This window comes from Malassezia globosa, assembly GCF_000181695.2.
Source record: "Malassezia globosa CBS 7966 chromosome Unknown mgl_sf_10.1, whole genome shotgun sequence".
Classification (NCBI taxonomy): Eukaryota; Fungi; Basidiomycota; class Malasseziomycetes; order Malasseziales; family Malasseziaceae; genus Malassezia; species Malassezia globosa.
Window position 1 is genome coordinate 225,612 of NW_001849861.1, and position 22,522 is coordinate 248,133.

General features: G+C 54.9%; 9 protein-coding genes across 9 annotated transcripts; 3 read left to right on the plus strand and 6 right to left on the minus strand.

The window, feature by feature from the left end:
* Window position 1: 1 nt before the first annotated feature.
* On the minus strand, window positions 2–577 carry MGL_3662 (uncharacterized protein; the record flags this gene model as incomplete). The annotated part of the gene is made up of 1 exon (XM_001729143.1): window positions 2–577. The coding sequence occupies one exon, from the start codon at window positions 575–577 to the stop codon at window positions 2–4; it is 576 nt and encodes a 191-aa protein (XP_001729195.1).
* A 587-nt stretch (window positions 578–1,164) lies between these two features.
* Window positions 1,165–3,441, plus strand: MGL_3663 (uncharacterized protein; the record flags this gene model as incomplete). The annotated part of the gene is made up of 1 exon (XM_001729144.1): window positions 1,165–3,441. The coding sequence occupies one exon, from the start codon at window positions 1,165–1,167 to the stop codon at window positions 3,439–3,441; it is 2,277 nt and encodes a 758-aa protein (XP_001729196.1).
* A 122-nt stretch (window positions 3,442–3,563) lies between these two features.
* Window positions 3,564–4,598, minus strand: MGL_3664 (uncharacterized protein; the record flags this gene model as incomplete). The annotated part of the gene is made up of 1 exon (XM_001729145.1): window positions 3,564–4,598. The coding sequence occupies one exon, from the start codon at window positions 4,596–4,598 to the stop codon at window positions 3,564–3,566; it is 1,035 nt and encodes a 344-aa protein (XP_001729197.1).
* An 839-nt stretch (window positions 4,599–5,437) lies between these two features.
* MGL_3665 (uncharacterized protein) lies at window positions 5,438–7,328 on the minus strand (the record flags this gene model as incomplete). Its single annotated transcript, XM_001729146.1, has 2 exons — window positions 5,438–6,837; window positions 7,076–7,328. The coding sequence occupies 2 exons, from the start codon at window positions 7,326–7,328 to the stop codon at window positions 5,438–5,440; spliced, it is 1,653 nt and encodes a 550-aa protein (XP_001729198.1).
* Window positions 7,329–7,794: 466 nt separating this feature from the next.
* On the plus strand, window positions 7,795–11,340 carry MGL_3666 (uncharacterized protein; the record flags this gene model as incomplete). Its single annotated transcript, XM_001729147.1, has 1 exon — window positions 7,795–11,340. The coding sequence occupies one exon, from the start codon at window positions 7,795–7,797 to the stop codon at window positions 11,338–11,340; it is 3,546 nt and encodes a 1,181-aa protein (XP_001729199.1).
* A 271-nt stretch (window positions 11,341–11,611) lies between these two features.
* Window positions 11,612–12,558, minus strand: MGL_3667 (uncharacterized protein; the record flags this gene model as incomplete). Its single annotated transcript, XM_001729148.1, has 2 exons — window positions 11,612–11,629; window positions 11,656–12,558. The coding sequence occupies 2 exons, from the start codon at window positions 12,556–12,558 to the stop codon at window positions 11,612–11,614; spliced, it is 921 nt and encodes a 306-aa protein (XP_001729200.1).
* A 2,308-nt stretch (window positions 12,559–14,866) lies between these two features.
* On the plus strand, window positions 14,867–17,326 carry MGL_3668 (uncharacterized protein; the record flags this gene model as incomplete). The annotated part of the gene is made up of 1 exon (XM_001729149.1): window positions 14,867–17,326. The coding sequence occupies one exon, from the start codon at window positions 14,867–14,869 to the stop codon at window positions 17,324–17,326; it is 2,460 nt and encodes an 819-aa protein (XP_001729201.1).
* A 250-nt stretch (window positions 17,327–17,576) lies between these two features.
* On the minus strand, window positions 17,577–19,841 carry MGL_3669 (uncharacterized protein; the record flags this gene model as incomplete). Its single annotated transcript, XM_001729150.1, has 1 exon — window positions 17,577–19,841. The coding sequence occupies one exon, from the start codon at window positions 19,839–19,841 to the stop codon at window positions 17,577–17,579; it is 2,265 nt and encodes a 754-aa protein (XP_001729202.1).
* Window positions 19,842–20,026: 185 nt separating this feature from the next.
* MGL_3670 (uncharacterized protein) lies at window positions 20,027–22,156 on the minus strand (the record flags this gene model as incomplete). The annotated part of the gene is made up of 1 exon (XM_001729151.1): window positions 20,027–22,156. The coding sequence occupies one exon, from the start codon at window positions 22,154–22,156 to the stop codon at window positions 20,027–20,029; it is 2,130 nt and encodes a 709-aa protein (XP_001729203.1).
* Window positions 22,157–22,522: the final 366 nt, after the last annotated feature.

Here is a 22,522-nt window from a genome sequence, read left to right on the forward strand (position 1 = left end):
TCTATGGCTGAGATGCAGGTGATGCATGCTCGTCGGTAGATGGCGTCGTCTCTGTAGAGGAATCACTCGTAGCCACTTCAGCCGCGGCTGCTTCGTCAGCCTCGATTTCTTCCGCATAAACCTCGGGGTGGCGACGGAAACAGTCTTGCATGTGCTTGAACTGGTCAATGCAGTCGATACCCTTGGGCTCGGCTTCGGAGAAAACGAAGCAGCTGAATGCCTGCTTGAATTCCTCGCCACATGGGCCATCGGCCATGCCGCCAAGACAGGGGCAATCCCAGTTGATTTCTCCCGTCCGTTCATTGAAAGCGGACTCTTCCTCTTCTGTTGACTCAGTCTCGCTTGACTCTTCGTTGCCACTGTTCTTTTCGATTTTCGTCAAGACGACAGGCTGCGCTTTAGGCTTCATGCGTTCTTCAAATGATGGACGAGTGTAACTAGGTTGCAAGCACACAGGCTGTACAGAGGAGTACAATACTGCTGATGCAATGCCGATTGTTGGCACAGTGACTGCCGCGCGTGCTTGTGCTGCCTTAGATGCGTGTGCAAACAGCCCTGATGCAAATCGACCAAGCATGAGAATGAGGGTGTTGAAGTAGAGGGAAATTCCGCCACATTTATGAAAATCAATGTTGACGCGTCCCTCAAGGCAGGCATCCTCCACGTAGTGGACTCAATCTGTGTCTGGCTCATTCGCGATTTTGGTTACCTTGCAATCCAAGATAGCTACAATTTACCTGCTCAGTAGGCGGCTGCCGTGCGCCACACGGAATGGAACACGAGTCATGAGAGGTTGCCAATGCCGTGCAATGTACCGTGATCCTATATACTTTCGAAGGTCCCCCTTTTCCTTACTAGACAGAGACACATAGTACACTGGCATCATCCTAAACAACACTAAAAAATAAACTTCATCTAGTAGGCTATCTAGACCTTAGCGTTCTTACTATGGAGCATGTGCACAAAGCAGCACAGACGTGCAAAGCTTCTGCAGCACGCCATAGTACCAGATACTGTATAAAATGAGCATCAAGATAGTGTCATCACGAGATCGGCTTTATTCTCGTATGGGCTGACTAGTTGCTAGCGCCAATGGTTAGAATTCGACCTGGCAGCACAATAGCGGCTTCGTAGGTCAGACGCCCAGACGGAAGGCGAACCAAGATGGAATGGCATGTGGAGGTGGGGACTCACGCGTCGATGGTTGAGGCGGGTGACAACAAATCAGTCGACCCATCCACGATCATGGTGGAATTGGAGGAAGTACAAGAGTCTAATGCGCGCATTTTACACACGTTTGGGAGTCACCTGGTTTGTGTGTTTGCGGGAGCGACAGGAGGAATCGGGAGATCCACTCTGCTCACTTTTGTGAAGTATTTGAAGCAGCCCCGTATTTACTTGCTGGCTCGATCAGAGGAGCGTGCAGAAGAGGTGATCAAGGAGCTGCAAGAAATCAACCCTGATGGCGAATACTTCTGGATTCACGTGGATTTAAGCCTAGTAAATATGGTCGATGTTGCGTGCCGACGGATCCGGGAGCGGGAAGAAGCCATCAACGTACTGTTCATGAGCCAGGGAACGTTGGATGTGCTATCTCGGACGAGTGAGGGGATGCGTCTGATGTGGGCGCTATCATACTTCACGCGAATGAGAATGATCAATAATCTGCTTCCACAGTTGCGTCGAGCAGAAGGACTGCGCCGCGTCGTCTGTGTGATGGCCGGCTCCAAAGAAGACGTCGTGGATCCGAATGACGTTGCCGGTCGCAAGATAGCGATCCGGCAGGCTAGAGGGCACATAAGCTCGTGCATTACCTTTGGCCTCGAACACTTTGCTGCCTTGGCGCCTGAGGTAAGCTTTATCCACGATCACCCCGGCACGGTGCCCACTAAGTTGTCACGCAGTTTGCCACCAGGCATGGCTCCGTTTGCATCTACATTTTCACTCGCATCACCTCCCAAGCTTTCGCTGGAGGAGAGTGGTGAGCGTCATGTTTTCCTGCTGACAAGTGCACGGTATCCGGCGGCATTAGAAGAAAGCAGAGAGAATGCACGTGGCGTGTCGCTGTCGGCGGGACTGCGTGTAGCTGTCTCTTCTACAGCGCGCGTGGCCGGGGGCGTGTACTCGCTAGATGGCATGGGTATCAGTGCTGGTACGGCGACTGTGGGGAAGCTAGCGAAGATGCGTGAGCAGGGCATTCCTACGCTGCTGTGGGAATGGACAGAGGCAGAATTCCAGCGTGTGGAAAGACCTATACCTGATCCACCCATACCCAAGGAGCAGCCGAAGCCCGAGATGATGCAGCCAGATGACATGCTATTCTTGCCGCGGCCTATGCCTGATGGCAAGTACCCTGTGCCTGATCCTGTGCGGGCGACTCGGCCGCCTGTCACGACGCCTGAGCCTCCTGAGCCATTAGAACAGCCACACCCCGAAATGGTGCGCCCAGATGCAGTCATGGTCCTCCCTAATGTACTTCCAGATGGCAGGTATCCTATGCCGGAGCGTGTGCAGCCAACTCGTCCGCCTATCCCCAGTCCAGAGCCAGAACCAGAGCCAGAGCCAGAGCCAGAGCCAGAGCCTGCAACCACGTCACAGGGCAACGGTGACCCGTCTTCCTCTGCTGAGCCCGAGGCTGCTGATGAAGAGGCTTCGTCAAAACCGAAAAAGATGGTGTTTGTCCCTGCTTTTATACACAAAATCCATCCGAAGGCCTTCCGCCCTTTCCGTTCAAAAGATAGAGCGGCTCAAGCACCAGCTACTGAGGAAGACACTGTCCCGTCCGAACAAAGTGAGACTGTGACGACGGGCGTTGTAGCTGTGCCAGAAGATCAAGTACCGCTTGTGCAAGGCGCTGGTGCACAGCCAAGTCAGTCCATTCCACCTGTTTCGGCTGCGCCAGCATACCAACCTGATACAACAACTTCTAGTCCTAGAGTGCCCGCTACCACGTCTCTTCCTCAGCAGCAGGAGAGTACTGCACCTTCTGCGACGTCTAATCCATCGAACACGATTCCTGCTCCTGCTCCTATTCCTGCAAATGAATCGGCATCCCTTCCAACAAATATGTCATCTTCACACCCCATCGCGGCCGCAGCAACCCAACAGCCTGCAACCGTATCTATGGTGGCGCAAGCACCTTACTTGACTCAGTCTGAGCCGGATGCACTGAGCTCATCTGGCCCTGTGGCCGTGTCCTCTGGACCTACCTCCGATCCCTCAGCGCATGTGGCGGGAGCAGAATCTATGCCCGTCTACATGGCTCCCGTGGCTTCGGGGCCATCCGCATTACAGCCAACGGTACCAACAACAGCAGGGCATGCGTCGTCGTCAACCCAAGCACATGCCATGCCTTTTGTGCCCATGACCGGTCAGTCAGCGGCATCTGCAGCTGATAGTGCGCCGACAGCCCAAGACATCATTTCGTCGTACCAAGACTAAGTCAAGGGAGCAGCGCCTATCCAGCCATGTGTCGCATGATATGATTATGGGCTTGCAGCTGTAGGGATATTTTAACCATACCTTTCTCGCATTTTTTCTTTTTGATATATATAAGTGGAATGCTACACAAGAACCTGGTCATTATCATCAAAGGGATCCTTATCTTCGAGCACGTGTGTCTGTGGCGGCAGTGGCGGCGTTGTATTTAGCTCTCTTGTTGGCATTGACTGTGCATATGTGTTGGGTGCTTGTACAGGCTCCTTCAGACGAGAAGCCGACGCATGAAAATGGCTCGCGGAACCATACGGTTCTAGGGCAACTGCGTCGGCATCGGCATCGGCATCGGCATCGGTACCGGCATCGGCATCTTCATCAACATGCTCCAGACCCTGTTCCATGGCCAAATAAGAAAAGGGTTCATCTTTCGCATGACCCGCAGCCAAGCCGTAGCGACCGCCATAGCCAACATAGGTGTCGATCAGTACGTTGAACCACAGGAACAGAGTAAACGCGACGGAAAAGTCGATCAGCGCCCACGTAACGTGGTCGACACCCTTCGCATCGGCCCAACGCATCTCTTCATCGGTCGCGCTCATGAACAGGATGCCACTTGACACAAGAAGAAACGGAGGCAAGTACTGGAAAATGCTCACCGGGAACCATTCGCCTGGTCTCGGTTCACGAGGGATGGATCCCGAAGGTCCTTCGTTCAAGACGAAGCAAATCTCAATGACGCGACACAAGCCGCCCGCCATGAGTGTATAGCCAAAAAGAGCATGGATTTCTGTCGATATAGCGACGGCCTGCTTGTGCCCACTCATGGCCCAGCCCGTCAGCATGATGATGATCGCAGGGAACACGGAGCGTGCACCGCGACGGCTGACCCAGATACCCACGGCACCACCAGCCCACCATACCACGCCCATCAAGGTATGCTGAAGATCCTTGTGCGTCCAGGGTCCACCGTGATGCTCGGTAAATGAGTTGACAATACCCCATAGCAAAATGACCCACGAGTCCAGGTATTCCTGGGCGAACCCCCGTCTGCGGAGCCATTCAACAGCGCACTTCATCATAATCAGCAAAATCACCGAGTAGGCCGCAAATGCCGAGCCCATAATATAGTGTGCGAGACACTGGCCCAGGTGCCCCGCCATTGCACCAGGATTGCAACGTCGCAATACCAAACACCATTTGCGTCCACCCAATCACGGGGAACGCACGTCCAAGCACACCGTGGATGCCCAGCACAATGGGCCGCACGTATTTTTCCTTCGACCATGTGAGATGGAGTCGAAGATATATGCCACATGCGGCTTGTGTGAGCAGAGCAAAGAACAGGATGATGGCAAAGGTGCCGTGGACCGTGTGCGAGAACTGGCGCCCGCCGTGATTCTGACCAAAGAGAAAGCCTATAAGTGACACTGTGACGGCCAAGATCGAGAGCGAGACGTGAAATCGGTGGCGCACAAGTCCTAGGACCATGGCTAGTGGAAACAGAACTGCCCACGCAGTAGCTTCCATGCCAATATGGAGCCAGAGCCGTGCATCCACGGGGGCGCGTGTCTCTTGCTGTGTGGGTTTATGCGCGTGATCTCCATGTGCGACGACCGCGGTGAAGCACAAAGCGATGCTGGAGAGGAGTATGTGCCACCCGCGCATAAGGAACGAACAGATCCTTATCCCTATCTGGCAAGGCACCGGACAGCTACAAGGAGTGGCTGGGCATTGCAAGCGTGTGTCCGAATCCTTGACTCGCGTCAGAGTGTGGAGGGCAGCGAGTCTGGGTGGAGGGCCGTTCTTCTTGTGCCGATGATAAACCATCATGTACGTTGTGGTGGGCTATGTCATAGTCAAACACGGAATACGAGTGTGGGGTCCAAGCGTGTATCTATGTATCTGCGGTGAGCGCATATGTACAGGCAATGTGCGTGTGGGTGTGTAGGATCTCTTTGCGATCCTTGCATTCAAGTCGGCCAACCATACAGCACACCCTCTACCACTGTTGCAGAAACGAGCTGGACGCCTGTTCGGAGGGCCTCAGGATCACAGGGCTGCGTAGCGGAGCATCCCCACTGGCTGCCAGCACATGCGGCGGTTGCGGTGCAGCCACGGCTGCCGAGGCACCGACGGCTATCGGCTTCGTGTCGGGGCGTCGAGATACAAGCCATGTGGGAACCCAGCCACGCTTGGGCAGTGGGCCGTCTACAATACAATAGGACCAGGAATTGTAGCGCTTGAACACACGTATGCGGTCGGCTGCGGATACGGCAAACGAATGATCAGGTGTCGCAAAGTCTGTCAGCATGACAGCCGCTGTGCCACTGGTCGGCACATAAGCGAGTGACAGGGGCGCATACATCATGGTTTGCTGCCATTTTTCAGGTGACTCTGGCGGTAGGAAACTCGCCTGCAATTGCAGGATGGTGGCCATGGGCCGCGTCAATTCAAGCAGGCATCCCGATGGGGCCCAACCGGTCCATATTTCAACGCCAAGCTTCACGGGATCCAGCAGGAAGACATCGCCGCGCCCGTCTGCGACAGAGTCGCGACGCAATGCCCACCAGCCCTTGCACTTTGACAGCACGATGAACGTGTCACCAGGCTGAATGTCGAATTCGTCACCACGCTCCGACACGTACGGATAGATAGCCACGGCATGCGATATCGTTTTAAATGCAATGTCTGCCGCAGGTCCCATGGTTCGTGCATGGGCAAGTGATTCTGCGCCGCCTTGCATCGTCAACAGCACACGCACGGACATGATGTGCGAGTCGGCCGATACTGTGATACCAGGAGGTGCGGCGCGAAGGCGCATGGCCTCATGCTTCGTGTTTTGGATCTCACGGCGCTTCTCAATGAACTTGCGTTGTGCAAGTACTAGAGGCGACTCAATGTCGTGGACGCGCCGAAGGATCAACTTCGTCTCCGGCATGATTTCACGCATTCGCTGGAGAATCATAAGCGGTTTTTCATCATAGGCAATACACCGCTCTGTCGTGTTGCCTGCCGCAAACAAGACGAACTCGTGCCAATCATCATGGATCTCAAAGTGCTGCAGAGCCATCGGTAAGATAAAGCTGCATGGATCATCGAACGTGACTGTGTAATGGCATTGGGCTTTGCGCGGTGTGGCGTCTTGGCCACTTTGTTTGAGCATATCCGCGACAGCTTCTAACGCAGGTGTTATAATATATGGGTCCTGCGGCGAAATGTGTGCCACATCAACCTTATGTCTGCGGGCATCACTGTGTGCGGGGTTGTCTGGATTTGTTTGCTGTGCATCGACCGTTTCCCAAGGCCCTGGCATGTTTGCCCGAGCATGAATCGAGTCTGGCACAGGCAGCGGACGCACAATGTGCGGAGGATTCAGAGATTGGGCGATCACAGACACGTCTTCATGCAAGCGCAAGAGACATGTGCTGAGATGAGACACGCGCGACTCAAGTACGTGTATGCGTTCGTCTGTAGAGAGACAGAGCACGTGTGCGTAAGCGACCAGTCTAGGCAGGTAGGATGATCATTGCTGCGTACCTCGATGACGTAGCTGGCTCGCCCATTCATCTTGTTCCGTCGACGGATTTTGGTGTTCTGAGTTGAGTGTGCGTCAGTCGTGCGGCTTCACCGGACATACCTTGCGGGACCCAATCACCAGGTTCCAGGGGGATTTTGTGCGCGACTTTTAGCAGGTAGATCTCATCTAGTAGTGTGACTCGATGTCCAATGGAAGTGATGCCAATATCTCTGAGAGCAGGCTCATCCATCAGCAAGAGTGCCTCGCCATCGATGTTGTTATCTTCAAATGCGGCCAAGTACCCCTGCAAGTTCAATTTCTCCAACCATCGTCCCACATCCTCCGTTGTCCATTGCCGCACATCTTCATTCATGCTGTCGTGTGTTGTGATGCACTGTGCTTCGCTTTGGAGACGTCAATGTCCGTCTATGCGGCAAGCCTGGGGTCTTGAGCTCCACTCGCACACACACACACACACACACGTAAAGACGATTTCGACGTTTCCTTCCAGCAGAACTAGCCAGCCAGCCGGTCAGCCAGCCAACTTGGCCGTTTCTATCGAGACCCTGGTCAGTGAATGTGGAGGCGCCGCGCCGTCGGGCTGTGCATGCGGATGTCAGCCTCATGCGCCTTATAGGGCAAAACAAGTGTTGCGGATTTCTGTAAGTGCGTGCGTGCGTGCGAGTGTGTATGTAAGAGTGAATGCGTGTTCGAGGAAGCGGTGCCGAAGGGGTGTTGGTTGTTGTGGCTTCGAAGTACGAACGAAGCCAAGACCCTAACAAGAGCAGGTCACGGTCGGTCAGGAGCATTGACGAAAGAACAAACAGCTTGTTTGTTCTATGCGTGGCGAGGCCGCCGCGTCCTCGGAGACGGCGGAAACAAATAGTCCGCCCGTTGCGCTTGCTGGAGCAGGGACCAGTCCCGTCGGTGCGTCAACACGACTCGATGCCATTGCCAAGCTTCGGCGTGCTGCATCACAACGAGAAATCCAGCAGTCATCGTCACCATCTCGTACACCATCTTTACCATCTATACAACAAATTGATGACAGTGTGAAACGTGTGGACGAACCACACTACAAGCCGCCTATCGCTCAATTCCAGTTGCCATCGCTGGAGCAGCTGCGGCAGCGCATCATCCAGGAACGGCGTCCGACTGGCCTGTCTCGCTCAGCCAGCACTAGTGCGACGTCGCAGGTCGCTCGTGCTTACACTATGCAGAAGCTCTTGGGCGCTACGACGCCTATCTCTTATGCGGACATGTTTGCCTTCGTGCGCGATACGAACAAAAGCCGCGGTGAGATCGATACCGTCACTTCTGACGAAGATGTATCTGCTCATGCTGTGCCAGACACGTCAGTGCCGGGCGCTGGCGTGTCGCTCCTGAAACCCCGCCGCGCGACTCTCATGCGCAGCGTGTCGGCTCGCAACAATGCACGCATGCACCTGTACCGCAGGCACGGGCGAACGCCGCAGGAAAACGCACTGGCGCCAGGCGCGATCACCCCGATCCAGGGCAGTCCTCCGATGCAGGGGTCCGGCGAACTTGCTGCGTCCGATGACGGCAGCACAGTGGCGCACGACTCGAACAGCACATCGAGCTGGCGCGTGTCCTTGTATGACTATGACTCGACAAGTCCGATTGTATCACCACCATGTGGTCTTGCTCCTATATCATCTGCACCCATCGTTCCACGAGCTGTGGATGGCGTTGCAGCACTTCCGCCTGTGGGACAAGGTGGTGTGTTGTTACCAGGCGAGCGCTGGCTTCGTGAGACGAGCGTTGCGACAGCACCGCATCAACAGCCAGCCGCCTCGGACGAAAATGCAGGAACGAGAAAGACGTCGGAAGCCGAAGAAGCGAGAGAGGTCAGAGAAGCAAACGAAACCAGGAAGGCGAAGGAAGCCAAAGAAGCAGAGCCAGTCCGGGAAGCGTCAGAGGCAAGGCGTGCCGACAAGGCTGCGAATGCCCCCCATGCCCCATACGCTCCTGATCTTGCTACACCGCCATCGACTCTCGCAGCTCCCAAGCTCACACGAGTCACCTCTCATACAGCGCAGCTCGACACACAGGTCCCCCGGTCAGGCAAAATATCGGAGAAAAAGGCCGAGCCCATGCAGGGCGTATCAGTGACACCCTCACCGTCGACACCCACTATACCTGCAGCCGCCAATTTGCCCGCTGTGTCGATACCTTGGGGAGATCCCTCGCCCGAAGCACCTGCTGCGCATGTGATTTCCTCGGTGCCCAGCTCGCGTGTCGCGACGCCCGTATGTATGTCTCCATCGCTGTCGCATGACGATGGCGGGCAAAAGCCGCTTCCACGTTTGCCATCGTCTGCCCAGCTGCCGCCAGTACCGCCACTGCCAGAGCCACGGGGCGAGCATCGGCTTGGCGACTCACTTTATGGCGCACAGTTACGACAGAGTCCAACGCCTTCGCTCGAGGCGCTTCCGACCGTGCCCAAGCCTTTGCTACATACACGCTCTTTCAGCGCTGGTGGCAGCAGCAGCAGCAGCAGCGGCGGCTTCCCGCGGGAAGACGTTGCGGCGGACGACCCAAAGAAAGAAGCGCGAGTCATGCGTCTGTTCGGCTCTCTTCGGCGCAAAACGTCGCGTCGTGCTCTGGGCTCTCTCCGACGGCAAGCAAAGGTGCCGTCGACTGATCCTAGCCACGTGGCGATGGCGTCGATCGTTTTGCTGGGGGAATCAGGCGAGTCCGTCTTGCACGATAAGGTCGTGACACTCCCTGTGACGCCAGCAGCCCTAATGCGCTGGAACCAAACACTCCCACGCCCACTGCGGCATGTGCTGGCGCGCTTGCCAGCGGAAATGCCGCTGGACCTGGCTATGGATCCACCACGCCAGCTGCTGCGTGTCCTGCCGCTGCTTCAGACGGCTGGCGACGAGTATGTCAAGCTCCGGTATGTGTTTGTATTTCAAGACATGATGGTGGTTGCCAAGCCGGTGGTGCTCCCACGCCAGGGCGAGTCGCTCTCCGACTTTATCATTCGCAAGCTCGCGAGTGTGCCGGACCTCAGCGAGTCGTGTACGCCGTTCGCGGTGCTAGACCTGCATCACACATGTATTGACGAGGGATCGTCGCTCGTGGAGCGCACGGCCAAACTCGATGCGCTCGTTCGTCAGCGCATCACGCACCTGCATGTCAATCCGACAAAGACGCTGCACCAGCTGATGAACGACGCGCGCTTACGCGGCCCGGAGTCGCGTGCATATGCGCAGCTGCTGCACTCGTGCACGGCACTTGATGCAGGCTTTGTGTCGGACTTTTTGTTCGCGAACCATGCTGTCCTGGAGCAGTATGTGGCACAACATTGTGTTGCGGGCGCGCCTTTGGAACTTGCACTTCGCGCGCTGCTCGCCAGTTTGCGATGGCCGCGTGACATGCCGACATTCGAAGTGCTTCTCTTCGCGTTTGCTGCGCACTGGCACGCTGCGAATGCGAGTGAGCATGCTGGCCTAACGCTGGAGCTCACGACTGATCTGACGTTTGCTCTGCTGGGCTTGAATGACGCGCTCCACGATGCCACAGGCCTGTTTGCGCGGCCCAATCCAGCGCTGTCTGTCGACAAGTTTGTCATGCTGTTCCGCGTCCACGACACACAGAAGACCATCAGCGATCGTCTGCTCAGTGAAGTGTATCTCGCCATCAAGACATCGCCTCTCACGCCAGCCGTGTCACGCGACGCTTGGCGCGCCGTGTCGTTCGATGCCGACGCACTGTGTGCGGAGCCGCTCAAGCCTGGTGTACCCAGTGCACCAGTGCGCGTGTCGCTCGATGCCCCTGACTCTGACGTGCGCATCCGGCTTGTGGGCCGCGGCTTGTACATTGACCCGCCCGTGCTTTCCTTCACCCACGCGGCACATGCAGAATTCAGTGTGTGTGCGACGACGCCTGGCTCCTATGACCTGCTGTTCCTGCGCACAGGCCGCCATGCGGCCCGGTACATGAATCAACAGCACCAGCCGATGCAGTCGCCTCTGCCGCGCCACCTGCCGCTCGTGTGTGAGACCAGCACAGCCCGCCCGACCATCAAGCTCGTGCACATGCCGCCTGGCTCTCCTCGCACGGACCTGACGTTCTGCATGACGGATCCTCACTCGGCCGAGCAAGTGGCCTCATTCCTTCGTGCCAGCATGGAAACGGCCCATGCCGACGCGCTGCGTCTCACGCAGGCCGAACTGGACGTGCGCACACTGTGCCGGCTCGTGCTGGAGTCCGCGCTGCTTGCGCCGGACTCGAACGACACACGCAGGCGTGCTTGTCGTTCCAGCACAGGCACTCAAATCGTGCGGACAGCGCGCGAAAATAGTCTGCTCGCCTATGTGCTACTAAGCACCGAGTTGCGGCGTGTCGTCACATAGCTCGAACGCCCCTGTCGCTGGCGCCGGTAACTCGCGCACGACACCCTGTGCCGCCCAGAAGCGGAGCACGTCTAGCGCGGCTCCTTGCTCAAGCCCCAATGCCGTAGCGACATTATCGGCCGTGATGCTTCTTCGGCCAGCGTCCGTGTCGATCGTAGTCAATGCGCCGCTGTGGCCACGATGACCATCGGTACTGAAGCCCGCGACTAGCTCGACCACCGCTAGCTGCAGTGGCGTCACGCGCACCGAAATGACCCGTCCTTGCTCCAGCTCAATGTCCACGTCCACACTGCCGACATGTGGCAGCCATTTCACGCGCTTCGCTGGGTGCTGCGCCGCATAAAAGTCTGCATACTTCTCAAGGGCCTCAGCGAGTCGCTTCGGCAGCGTGTACATGCGGGTATCGAGATCTGGCCAAAACTGCCGTGAAATCACCATTGGATGAACATGATCGGCCATGCCGCCGTGCGCCACCGCATGGAAGTGTGTATCGAACCGTTGCGACCATGCCACATCCGTGAGCATCACATCGCAATGATGCAGATTCTGCTCGCCCAAACGCCGTTTGAAAATCGCATTGTTCCGCTGCACTCGCGATGTATCGTAGTCCATCGTCTTCACGAGCCGTTGCGCCGTGTGCTGCTCTAGGGCATGCAAGAATCCCTGCCGATCATCAAAGATCGACACGAGCAGGCCGACCACGTCTCGTGTTCGCATGTGGCTGAACGCAGGTCCTGCATCCACCGGCCGCGGTGCCCATGTGGGATCTGTCCAGTACTCAAGCCGCGTGTACTGCTCCTCTTCCTCCTCTTCCGCCGTCGCTGCGCCGACAGCATAGCCGCCACCACCCGGCACGTCAGGCTCGGCCGGCTGTGTATGCACGAGCTCCGTGCGAAGCAGCTCAAATGCCGCATCATCTCCCAATAGGGCATGCACCACAGCTTGAATCGTGTCCTTCCGCGTGCGGAGATAGTGCTGGACCGGTGGAAGCACGCGCGACAACACCACGCCCGACGTGTCGACAATCCGCAGCGCATACACAATATTCACATAGTACACGAGAATGGCATGCGTGTCGACATCGGGGTGCAAGAGTCGCTCATGCAGTGCCTGTGAGAAAGCACGCGCTAGTTCCGTGCGTTCATCCGTCTTTTCCAGCCACAACACCACGTCCTGCATCGCCGCTCGGCTCCGTGGATACGCACACAACCAGCGCATACAGCTGCGTCAGCCGGTGCTCACATACGGCTTTGGCTAGTGAGTACTCGAGTCGCAGATACAATGACTCTTGGTCCGTGTTTGGCGCGTGCTTCGAGTCATCGCGCGCCATGGACAGGCTCATATCCCACGCATCCGGCAGCGGCACTCCCGCTAACGACGTCGGCATCTGAGACGTCGCGGTGCCTGCGGCTGGCTCCCATTCACACATGTGGTCAGGCCGCGCGTCGAGGATCGCGCCGAGTGCCGGCATGAGCTGCTCGCACAACAGAGCCTGGAGCATCGGATACACGGCTTGCTCCAACGACGATGCGTGATGCATCGCGTGCCGCGTCGCCTGCTGCAGCATCTGCGTCGCTGTCTGCGTCATGGAACTTTGCATGAGTGCATCCAAACCCAGCGCGCGAAGCTGCGCACATACTTGTACACTCACAGGCTCCATGGTGATGCTTCTTGCATCTTTTACCTGCAACGTACTTGCCAAAAACGCCAGTATCACCTCATGCATACCAGGTGGCATGGCTGCTGAAAATATGGTCTTGCATCGTAATAGAAACTGGGCCATGTGTTCTGCCCCTGGGCCTTCTACCTCTGACACAAGCTCCTGTCGAGAACAGATCCATTGGAAGCATGTGTCGATAGCACCAGGGAAAGCTGCGGCTGCTGACGATGGACCTACGGTCGTATTCGACGACGATGCAGGCCATATTGCCAATGCTTTTGTGCAGACACTATGAAAAGCTGTCATGCACGTATCCAGAAACCACGCGAACCATCGTTCCTGCCTTTCCCCCGACATCGCAGCAACAGCGCGTTGCACCTCCGCTGGTATGATGTGAGCATATGCACACGACATTGTCCATGTACTCGCACGTACGCGCATGCGATATTGCGCTTGCAAGCACGCACATGCTTGTTCCTCACGTACACTGATGGCGTTCCTCCGTTGTCCATGGATTTCGTGGGTCGTACGCGTCCGACACAAGACTCCATGCATTTTCATCGAAGCCCATTTCTTGCATGCTGCATGCTCGCAGCGCATTTTCCCAGGCCACTTCCATCACGCGCGCCTGTCTCTGACTCTTGTAGAGTGGGAATGAGCCCCTCTACAACACCACCACCACCACCACCTTTTGGTAACAAAAGCGGGGATTGAGACGTGACCAGGTGGAGGTACTTTGGTTCCTTGCTTGGCTCGCACGATCGCTTGCTGGCTCGTACGAGAACGCGTCTTCATGTGTGACAACATTCTTACTCAACCACCACGCACATAGGAAGTGTGCTCGCTCTGTTTCATGCGTGTATCTGCGCCAACCACCCTTCGTTATGTGCTTTCGACTGCGCTACTCGTCGTCTTCGCATTGTACTCAACTCTATTCTGCATTTTTGCATACCGGGCCAGGCATGAATTGTTCCTGCCTATGTATATAGGTGCATGTGGAATTGCACTCCTTGGCATGATCGGCATGCTTTTTCCGAACCAGGAGCATGACTGGGTCACTTGCGCAAGAGTGTGCCAACATGTCGTACAGATCACCTGTCTTCTATATTTGGATGTCTTACTCGACCGCTGGCTCTCTGTGGTCCAAAATTGTCTGCGCCAGCTAATGCTACCCTTTCCGCTTCGACACCCGAAATTCAGGTGGATCTTTGCTCTTATCTCGCTAGCACTAGCTTACTGGGATCCGAATGGCGTCGTCTTGCCATGTCTACTCGTCGCCGGCGCACTCGGCTGCAGCGAGCGACTCGGCGGATACATGTCCGATGCACAGCTCATGAAAGATTTCCACCCTAATGGAACATACTCACTTGAACTGAAGCCAAAAATTCGCGATGCGCTCGAGTTCACGGCGCAAAAGCTCATTCACGCGGTCCTCCTACTTGGTGCTTCGAATGGTGCCTATCTATGTGTCCACCTTGTCTTTGTATACCGTCCGAAGCTGGGCGATCTCGATTTACAATATATCGGCTTCTTTCTCGCTAACTTGCTAGGCTCTATTCCCTTCCTCACCATGCTGGCCATGCCGAGCTACATGCGCCGGCTCGACGTGCTCCTAAGCCACATCTAGCCGAGTTTTCTCCCCTCCCCTCCTCACACACAAACTGCCCAGATGCCCATCCCAATTCGCTTTCTCATGCCAGGCGGTATGCATACTTACATAATACACCGCTGTCCGTTGGCCTTCGGCCCAGCACGAGCGCGGCGCAGCGCCGGCGTCATTTGTGCTTTGAAAGTCCCGTGCAAAGTTCCCTCACATCTGTTTTTGTACCGACATACGGACTCCTTCTGGTCGGACTATCCGACCATATGGGTATGAAGGTATTGGTGACTGGCGCCTCTGGCTTGCTGGGGCGTGCTGTTATGCAGACGTGCATCCGGGCTGGACATCATGTCGTGGGTCTGGCATTTTCACGAGCCTCTGACGCCATCCAGCAGCTAGATCTTACAGACGCAGACGCTGTGTATGATGTGGTGCGTCGTGAGCATCCTGAGGTTGTTATCAACTTGGCTGCAGAGCGACGTCCCGATGTTGTTGAGCAGAATCCCGACGCAGTCAAGAAGCTCAATGTTGAGGCGCCTGCTGTGCTCGCGAAGGCATGTCGGGAGCTGGACCCACCTGCCTACTTGATTCATATTTCCACGGACTATGTCTTTGACGGGCGCAATCCCCCCTATGCGGTCACAGATGCCACAAACCCATTGAACGCGTATGGAAGAAGTAAGCGCGATGGCGAATCGGCCGTCTTGGCTTCTGCATTGCCAGGCCATGCGACTAATCTTCGCCTGCCTGTCTTGTACGGCGAAACTCTCTTTCCCGGAGAATCGGCCGTGAATGTACTTCTTGAGGCAATTCAACCGCGGGAAAGTCGCATCCGCATGGATGCACACTCTGTGCGATATCCAACCAACGTGACTGATGTCGCGCGCGTCATTGAGCAGCTTGCCACTCTCTACCAGAAGCGACTCCATTCGTCCTCATCGCCTATGCCAAGTGCGCTGCACTTTTCTGCCCAGGAGTCTATGACTAAATATGACATGTGTCTCACCTTTTCCCGCCTGTGGAATGATGTGTGTGGCGAAGCCGTGTCTTCTACGGACCATCTGAATCCCCAGTATGAAGAGGATCCACGTGCTGCCACGCAACGGCCTGGCAACTGCCACTTGGATGTCCAAGCCACTGCCGACTTGGGCATCGATGTGCACTGTGTGCTGTTTGAAGAGTGGTGGCGCGACTACCTGGCTCGCTGCGGCCCACCGACGTCGTCATCCAAATCCACTGAATCCCAGAGCCAGTTGGAATCCAAGCCTGACATAAACAATTCCCCACCTTCAGCATCCGTTTCTGACAATGAGCGAACCAAGCCCACTCGGGAAGACATGGACCATAACCAAGGTACGAAGAACGTCTCTAACAGCGAGGACTCTAGTCTAGGTGCCATGGGTGATAAGGCGCTACCGGCGCCTGCAGTGGCGGACCATAACAGTCACAACGAGGACGATGATTTGGAGCGCTACGGCACAAGGACACCATCAGAACAGCTGCAGACCAGCGACCATACGAATGAGACGCAGTGCGATCCCCCTGTTGAGTTTACCGTGCGCGTGGGTGATCCGCAGCGTGTGGGTGATCCCGTGACAGCACATGTCGTATACACTGTTCGCCTCACAACAAATGCGCCTTGGTTTGCGCGGTCAGAGCTCTCTGTACTGCGTCGATACAGTGATTTCCGCTGGCTTCATGCTGCCATGGTGCACAATCATCCAGGCGTAGTCGTGCCACCGATCCCCGAAAAGGTCAAGTTGGGTCGCTTTGCACCAGAGCTCGTCGAATTCCGGCGCAGGTCGCTAGAGCGCGCGTTGCACAAAATCTTGCTTCATCCCATGTTGCAAAGAGACGACGACTTGAAATTGTTTTTGGAAAGCTCGAATTTATCCGCCGATATCCACGACCGTGATGCTCGGAAGGGTCGCGTCATCACACCTGAGTATAAGACGTACTTCGGATGGAGTCAGGCGCTACAGCAATACCGTTTTGAGGATCCAGATGACTGGTTTTCTCGACAGCTGGACTATATGGGCCAATTCGAAATCCGTATGAAGGAGATGGCTGAGGGAATCTCGGTCCTGTCTCAGAAACGCATGGCCCTCGCAGCTGCCCAAGAGCAGTTGTACCAGACTCTTGTGGCACTCTCTAGCAGCAACTTGTCCCGCAGTGTATCCACATGTTTTGCGGCGTTGGGAGACATGAAAAAGCGGTCGGCGCTGGCGTCGACAGCATTAGCAGACCACGAAGCCAATGTTTTGGGTCTGGTCGTGTATGAATATGAACGCATGGTCGGCAGCGTCCGCAAAGCCTTTGCTACGCGCGAAGAAGTTTGGCAGGCATGGCAACATGCAGACGATGAACTTTCGCGTGTTCGCTCAAAGTATGCGAGGCCAAATGACGCTCATATTGATACACAGAACCATGCTCTAACACACGCACAAATCGCACACGCGGCTCTTCATACTCGGTTCGAAGAAGTCACGCGTCTCTGCAAGTTGGAAGTCGAAAAGCTTGAGCGTGATAAGGTCGCAGATCTTCGCAAAGCTTTTGAGGACTATGTCCATAAATTTCGTCTTGTGCAACACGACCTCATGGATGAGTGGGCTCATTGCGAATCTATTGTCCTCCGCGTGACGAATAAAAGCAACAGGGTACGTACAAATATGAGGGCGAGGGGTGAGGAGCAAGAGTATGGTTTGGTATATTTTGATGGAATGTGAGCGAGCAAGTTTTAGTCCAAAGGATTTTTCTTTGTTGCTTCACAGGCAACATTTCGCACATGTTAGACTGCCGATCTGCATGACGGGAAAACATACTTAGAATGATGGACGAGAGCGCGCCGTAACCTTGCACAGCTGCCATCACTCCCTCATCCTTAATGTGGACCAACAGCATCACTGACGTATAATATATTAGTCGCAGCAGCAGCAGCAGCAGTAGTAGTCATCCCATGTCAAATAACATCAGGTTCTAGTCTTCTACGGGACGAAGCGCGACCAATGTGTCATTGGCGAGGCGACACAGTATATCATTTCGTAGTGACGTCTCAACTAATACATCCTCAATCCCAGCCATCGCATACATGATTCGTTCTGCGGCTTGTGCATATTGTTCATCAAGTGACGAGGCACGTGCATCGTTTTGTGCTTGCGAGTCTTCTGTTAGAGAGGAGAGCGGGAATCCAAAATACTCCTCTCTCTCTGCTGGTCGCTTGGTGGATGCCACTGCTCCACCATACACATAGTTAGGGCATCCATACCCATCCCGGCGCAGGACAGAAGACGATACTCTTGTGATGTAGCGCAGAATTAGCAACGATAGGAACGCCACACCACATGGCGTCGGTGGCTGTCCAACCATATGTGTAGGCACAGAGGGCGTTCGCTCAACTTCAAATTGAATCAGTCCAGGCCGTTCATGCGTGCCGGTAGCAGGAGGCGCAGAAGGTGCCACAAACACGTTGGCATCACGCGTTGGCGGTAAGTGCGTCGAGACATGCATGCGTAGCTGTTTACGTTGCTCGCCCTCATCGTCACTGAGGGCAACATACGCACATCCCAAGCACCGACACAGGCCATCGCTGGCCTGCTGCGTATGTGCGTCATAATGCTCACGAATCTGGGCCCATGTATGCACATGTGGTGATGAACAGCCAACCCACAAGCACATGGGTCCTCGACTCTCACGAAGGCGCGGTGCAATGCCTCGAATCACAAAGCGTGGTTGTGCACCAGCGTCAGCAGAAATCACCATGGCAGCGGCGCCAGGAAATGTTTGTGACACATGGCGGATCAGATTCGCTGCAGGCTGGAGCGGAGGACCACCCGCATTCGCAAGGGGTGTAAATTGGTCTCGATAGGCAATCCAAAACTCCATCTGTGTGACCTCACCATCAGGGTCGTGTTCGAAGAGAGTTTTCATCCATGCTGTGCCCCGCTCTGGCTCAGGCATCATTTCAATGCGTGCCTGAATTTCAGGCGGCAGCACTCTCCACCGGTGCCGCTCCATGGGCGACATTTTTTCCCGCAGCTCGACCTCTCGTATCTGTCGTATCCGCTGTGTATTCGGTATATGGCCAGCCCACCATGCATGCTGGTTTGCCGTTGACGGTGAGTCCCGCTCCCACACCGATTTTCCGAGATTCAAGTTCCGTACCAGGTAGCGAACAATCGCCTGTATGCGTGTAGATGCTTGAGCTGTTCGACACGCACCTAGGAGCATCACGTTATCGTCAATCGAGAGAAGCTGATATAATAGATCAAGCACCGCTTCCAAAAGTTCCGGGTCTTGCGTAAGCGGAAGCAGTGAGATACATCGCGACACAAGACCCAAGGACGTCTCGTGGAAATGCAAATCGATCTCTGCTAGCGCAGCGGCATTTGACATATTCGATGCGAATGCGCGGCAACAGCGCAAGGCACCAAGAAGCAGGGCTCGGTCATTGGAAGTGTGTATCCATTCATGCAGCATCACAAAGATCCGATCTTCTACAAAATGCGGAGGATGCACGGCCATGCCAAGCACGTATTTTTGGCGGACCCAATCACTCAGCACCAGTCGTGATGCGATGCATTCGAGCATATCGAGCACATTTGGCCGAATGTCAACACATTCATCCAAATGATCTTCTAGCGCAAGCGAGTCGTGAAGAACGTCCAAGATATATGGGATCTGGACTAGCGTCGTCAAGTTGGCTGGTGACAGTGCTAGGTTTCGTAGCACAAGCGCTGCTTCCATAGCTCGACGCAAGATCGCTGCATCCCGAGCATGCGCACGAGGGTGGAAGGCGGACTTGGTCCCGACGACAGCAGCAGGTAGCGTCAGATGAGCCAGTTTGACACTGGTAGCAGCAATCCCAGAATACCCGTACTCGGAACCGCCTATGCCTTGGTCAACGAGCGTCCCATTTACATTATACGCGCGCTGCATCGTATCCCATTCAGAACGTGGCAGACCACGTACCGCAAGACACAAGCATAACATAAAGCTGGCCAATGAATCAGCCATGCCAGGGTAGTCAGCTAGCAAGAATCTATCGGGCATCTCGTAAGTATATGCTGCGAGACGATCCAATGCCCAGTCCACCTGGGAGGGAATTCCAGACCGTAGCGACAAGTATAGGCGATTCATCGGTCCTGGCTCAAGGAAAGGATCTAGTGCAGCTGCCGTCGATGAAGCATACATTCCATGCGCCAATGGCAAACCCGGATGCGATACATCATGTGTGGAAGCCATGTTTGCTAACTCAAAGTGCCTGAGCTTATGAGGCCACCCTCCTCCTGCACCTCAACGAATATGTGTGTCGATCGAATGTGGTTGGACTGGAGCCGTGAGAGCGCGTGGCGTATGTGATTTACGCCACGTGCAGAGTGAGTTCGTGCAGACAACGCGCATTACATCAGCAAGAGCTACAGGGGATATCATGGGGCTATGATAGCTCGAGAGGATGACGTCGGCGTCGAGGAGGTGGATGTAGGCGTGGGTGGGGTGGTTGATCTTCTGTATGGCATGGTATCAGTACGACGTTTTAACACGCCTTTTAGCTCGTTTACCATAAAGTGGGGCTGAAATTCGTCCGCTCTGTCTGCGCGCTTTCGGCGCTTTTCGTTCATGAGTCGAATACGTTCGGCACGCGGCAGCATCGAAACAGGGGGAACGCGCCGCGTTCCAAAAGAGCGTGATGCACCCTCAAATACTTCCTCCTGACCTGTAGCTGCAGGAAGATGTGAGGGAGAAGTTGAATCTAATAGCAAGGAATGCAACATGTATGAATCATGCTTCCCGCTCTGAAACTCGCTTTTTTCGTCGCTCAGCATATTGATAGGTTGTGCATCCTCATCCAAATGAAGCATTGTACTTTTCGTCTCCGGAAAGTGAGGGATTTCGACTGCAGGTGGAGACAATTCTGGCGGCTTGGGATCCAATATACGGCTACCAGCCTCCCACTCCGATGAGAGCGCTAATAAATCCTCTCGCATACTCTCGAAAACGGTACGCACCTTGTCCTCATCATGAGTTGTTTCTTGACTTGGATTTGGCATGCCGTGCAAGCTGGGTGTCTTAAGATCCAGCTCTTCGCCACATACATGCAGTTTGCATTGAATCGTACGAAGCATACGCGCCATTTCTGTCATGCAGTCTCCCATGCCGACATGATGCAATAAAGTTGACGTGGATGGCATGGGAGCCGTATCTTGAATCATGTGTTGCTCCAGCTGGCGATTCATGCGTTGTGCGGTGTGCCGAAAGTGTGTCGTCAACGAATTCAGTACCCCTTGAAGAACTTCTGTGTTCCAAAACGACAAAAGTGATTCGTACGTCGAATGTACATGCATCCGATCCCAATCAAGACACAGCAGCGCATACAAAAGAGACTGTCGCGCGCTGTGCATACCCTCAAAACCGGTTCGAAGTGAGAGAAGTGTTAGTCGATCCTGTCCAGACGGTCGTTGTTGGAAGTATCCGCCAGGTGATTCGTCCGAAACGTCGCTGCGGCCAGGCAGCGGCGAAATGAGAGATCTGTGGTGCAGAATGTCACTTGGCTCCGTTTGTGACGAGTATGTAGCCGTTGGCAGCTGCGCCTTCCGATACGGCGTGTGCGTTGGTGTGCCTGTGCTTGTGAGTGACAACGTGCGAGGCGTCGGTGACGTCGATAGCGTCAATTCTCCCCTTTTCGGTTTGTGGCGCACTGTCGTCAGTCCTCGAGCCAGCTGGTCATCAACGACCTGATGCTTCTCGAGGCGCCTACGTGCTGCATCACAAAAATAGGTTGACTCTTCGAGTGCATCAACCATTTCTTTGCGCAAAGATACTAGGCGCTGAGGGTAAGTCGCTCGCCGCATCTGGGGCATTCCCTCGTCGCCCATATAAGCGGCAGTTTCAATGCGGGAGATGGGAGCCAAAGGAGACGTAAGTTTGTGACCTCGAGACACAAGCTCAACCTCTTGGACAGCGGCCAACGCATCATTAATAGAATGGTCCATCGCTTGAGCGGCAGCAACGAATTCTTGCACTTGCAGTAAAATACACGCTTGCAAACGAACACGCTCATCGGCCATCCAGATAGGGTTGGGTACGTTGGCAGCCAAGAACGAGGGATGTTTGGTGGGCGGCGAGGACATGTAAAACGAAAGAGTACGTGGTCGCCATAGTGCTGATTCTGAGACTACTGGCATCAATGTGAGTGCATCCAGTGCTACCATTATTAGAATCACATAGGCGATTGGCACACGAAATGCGATTAAAGCGCAGAACAGAATAACAGCTCCAGTGGCGTGAATGAGAGGAATGGCCGGACGAATCGACCCAGATACATGATGCTGTGCATTTGGAAAAGGGACGCGGTATATGTTTGTGTGTGGACATGAATCATTGGATTTAGACGGTCTCATCTGCTCGTCATCGCTCCGTCGTTCGTACATGGAAATTGACAATGTCGGTGCTAGAAGGTATGATGTAGCAATGGTATATTTGAACTTCTCCGAAAACTCATACAAACCATGATCTGGTGCATATGCAACAGCTTCAGCTTCTCGAATCAAATCTGTCATCGCCACTTCTGTGCAAGTAGGCCTCGGACACAGACAGCGTTTCACGCGCGTCCACATCGATTCCTGGCCGAACGGCGCTGTTGTTTCTCGTTCCGGCAAAGGATCCATGCCTACAGCTGCAGCGTCATATGAGACCAAATGTGTTGTGCGTACCAGCGAAGTACGAGGCAATCGGTCCATCCTGAAGCAAAGGTTCGGCCATTCGACATGCCAGTGCCAATGCCAAGTCAAACTATGAATGTTACATGAGACGCGAGGCTGACTGACATAAGCAATGAGACACAATTCTGCAAGATAGTTTATCAACTCGGATTCTATTCGCATGTCATTTTTGATTTCATAGATTTATTTTAACTGTTGGGGGTA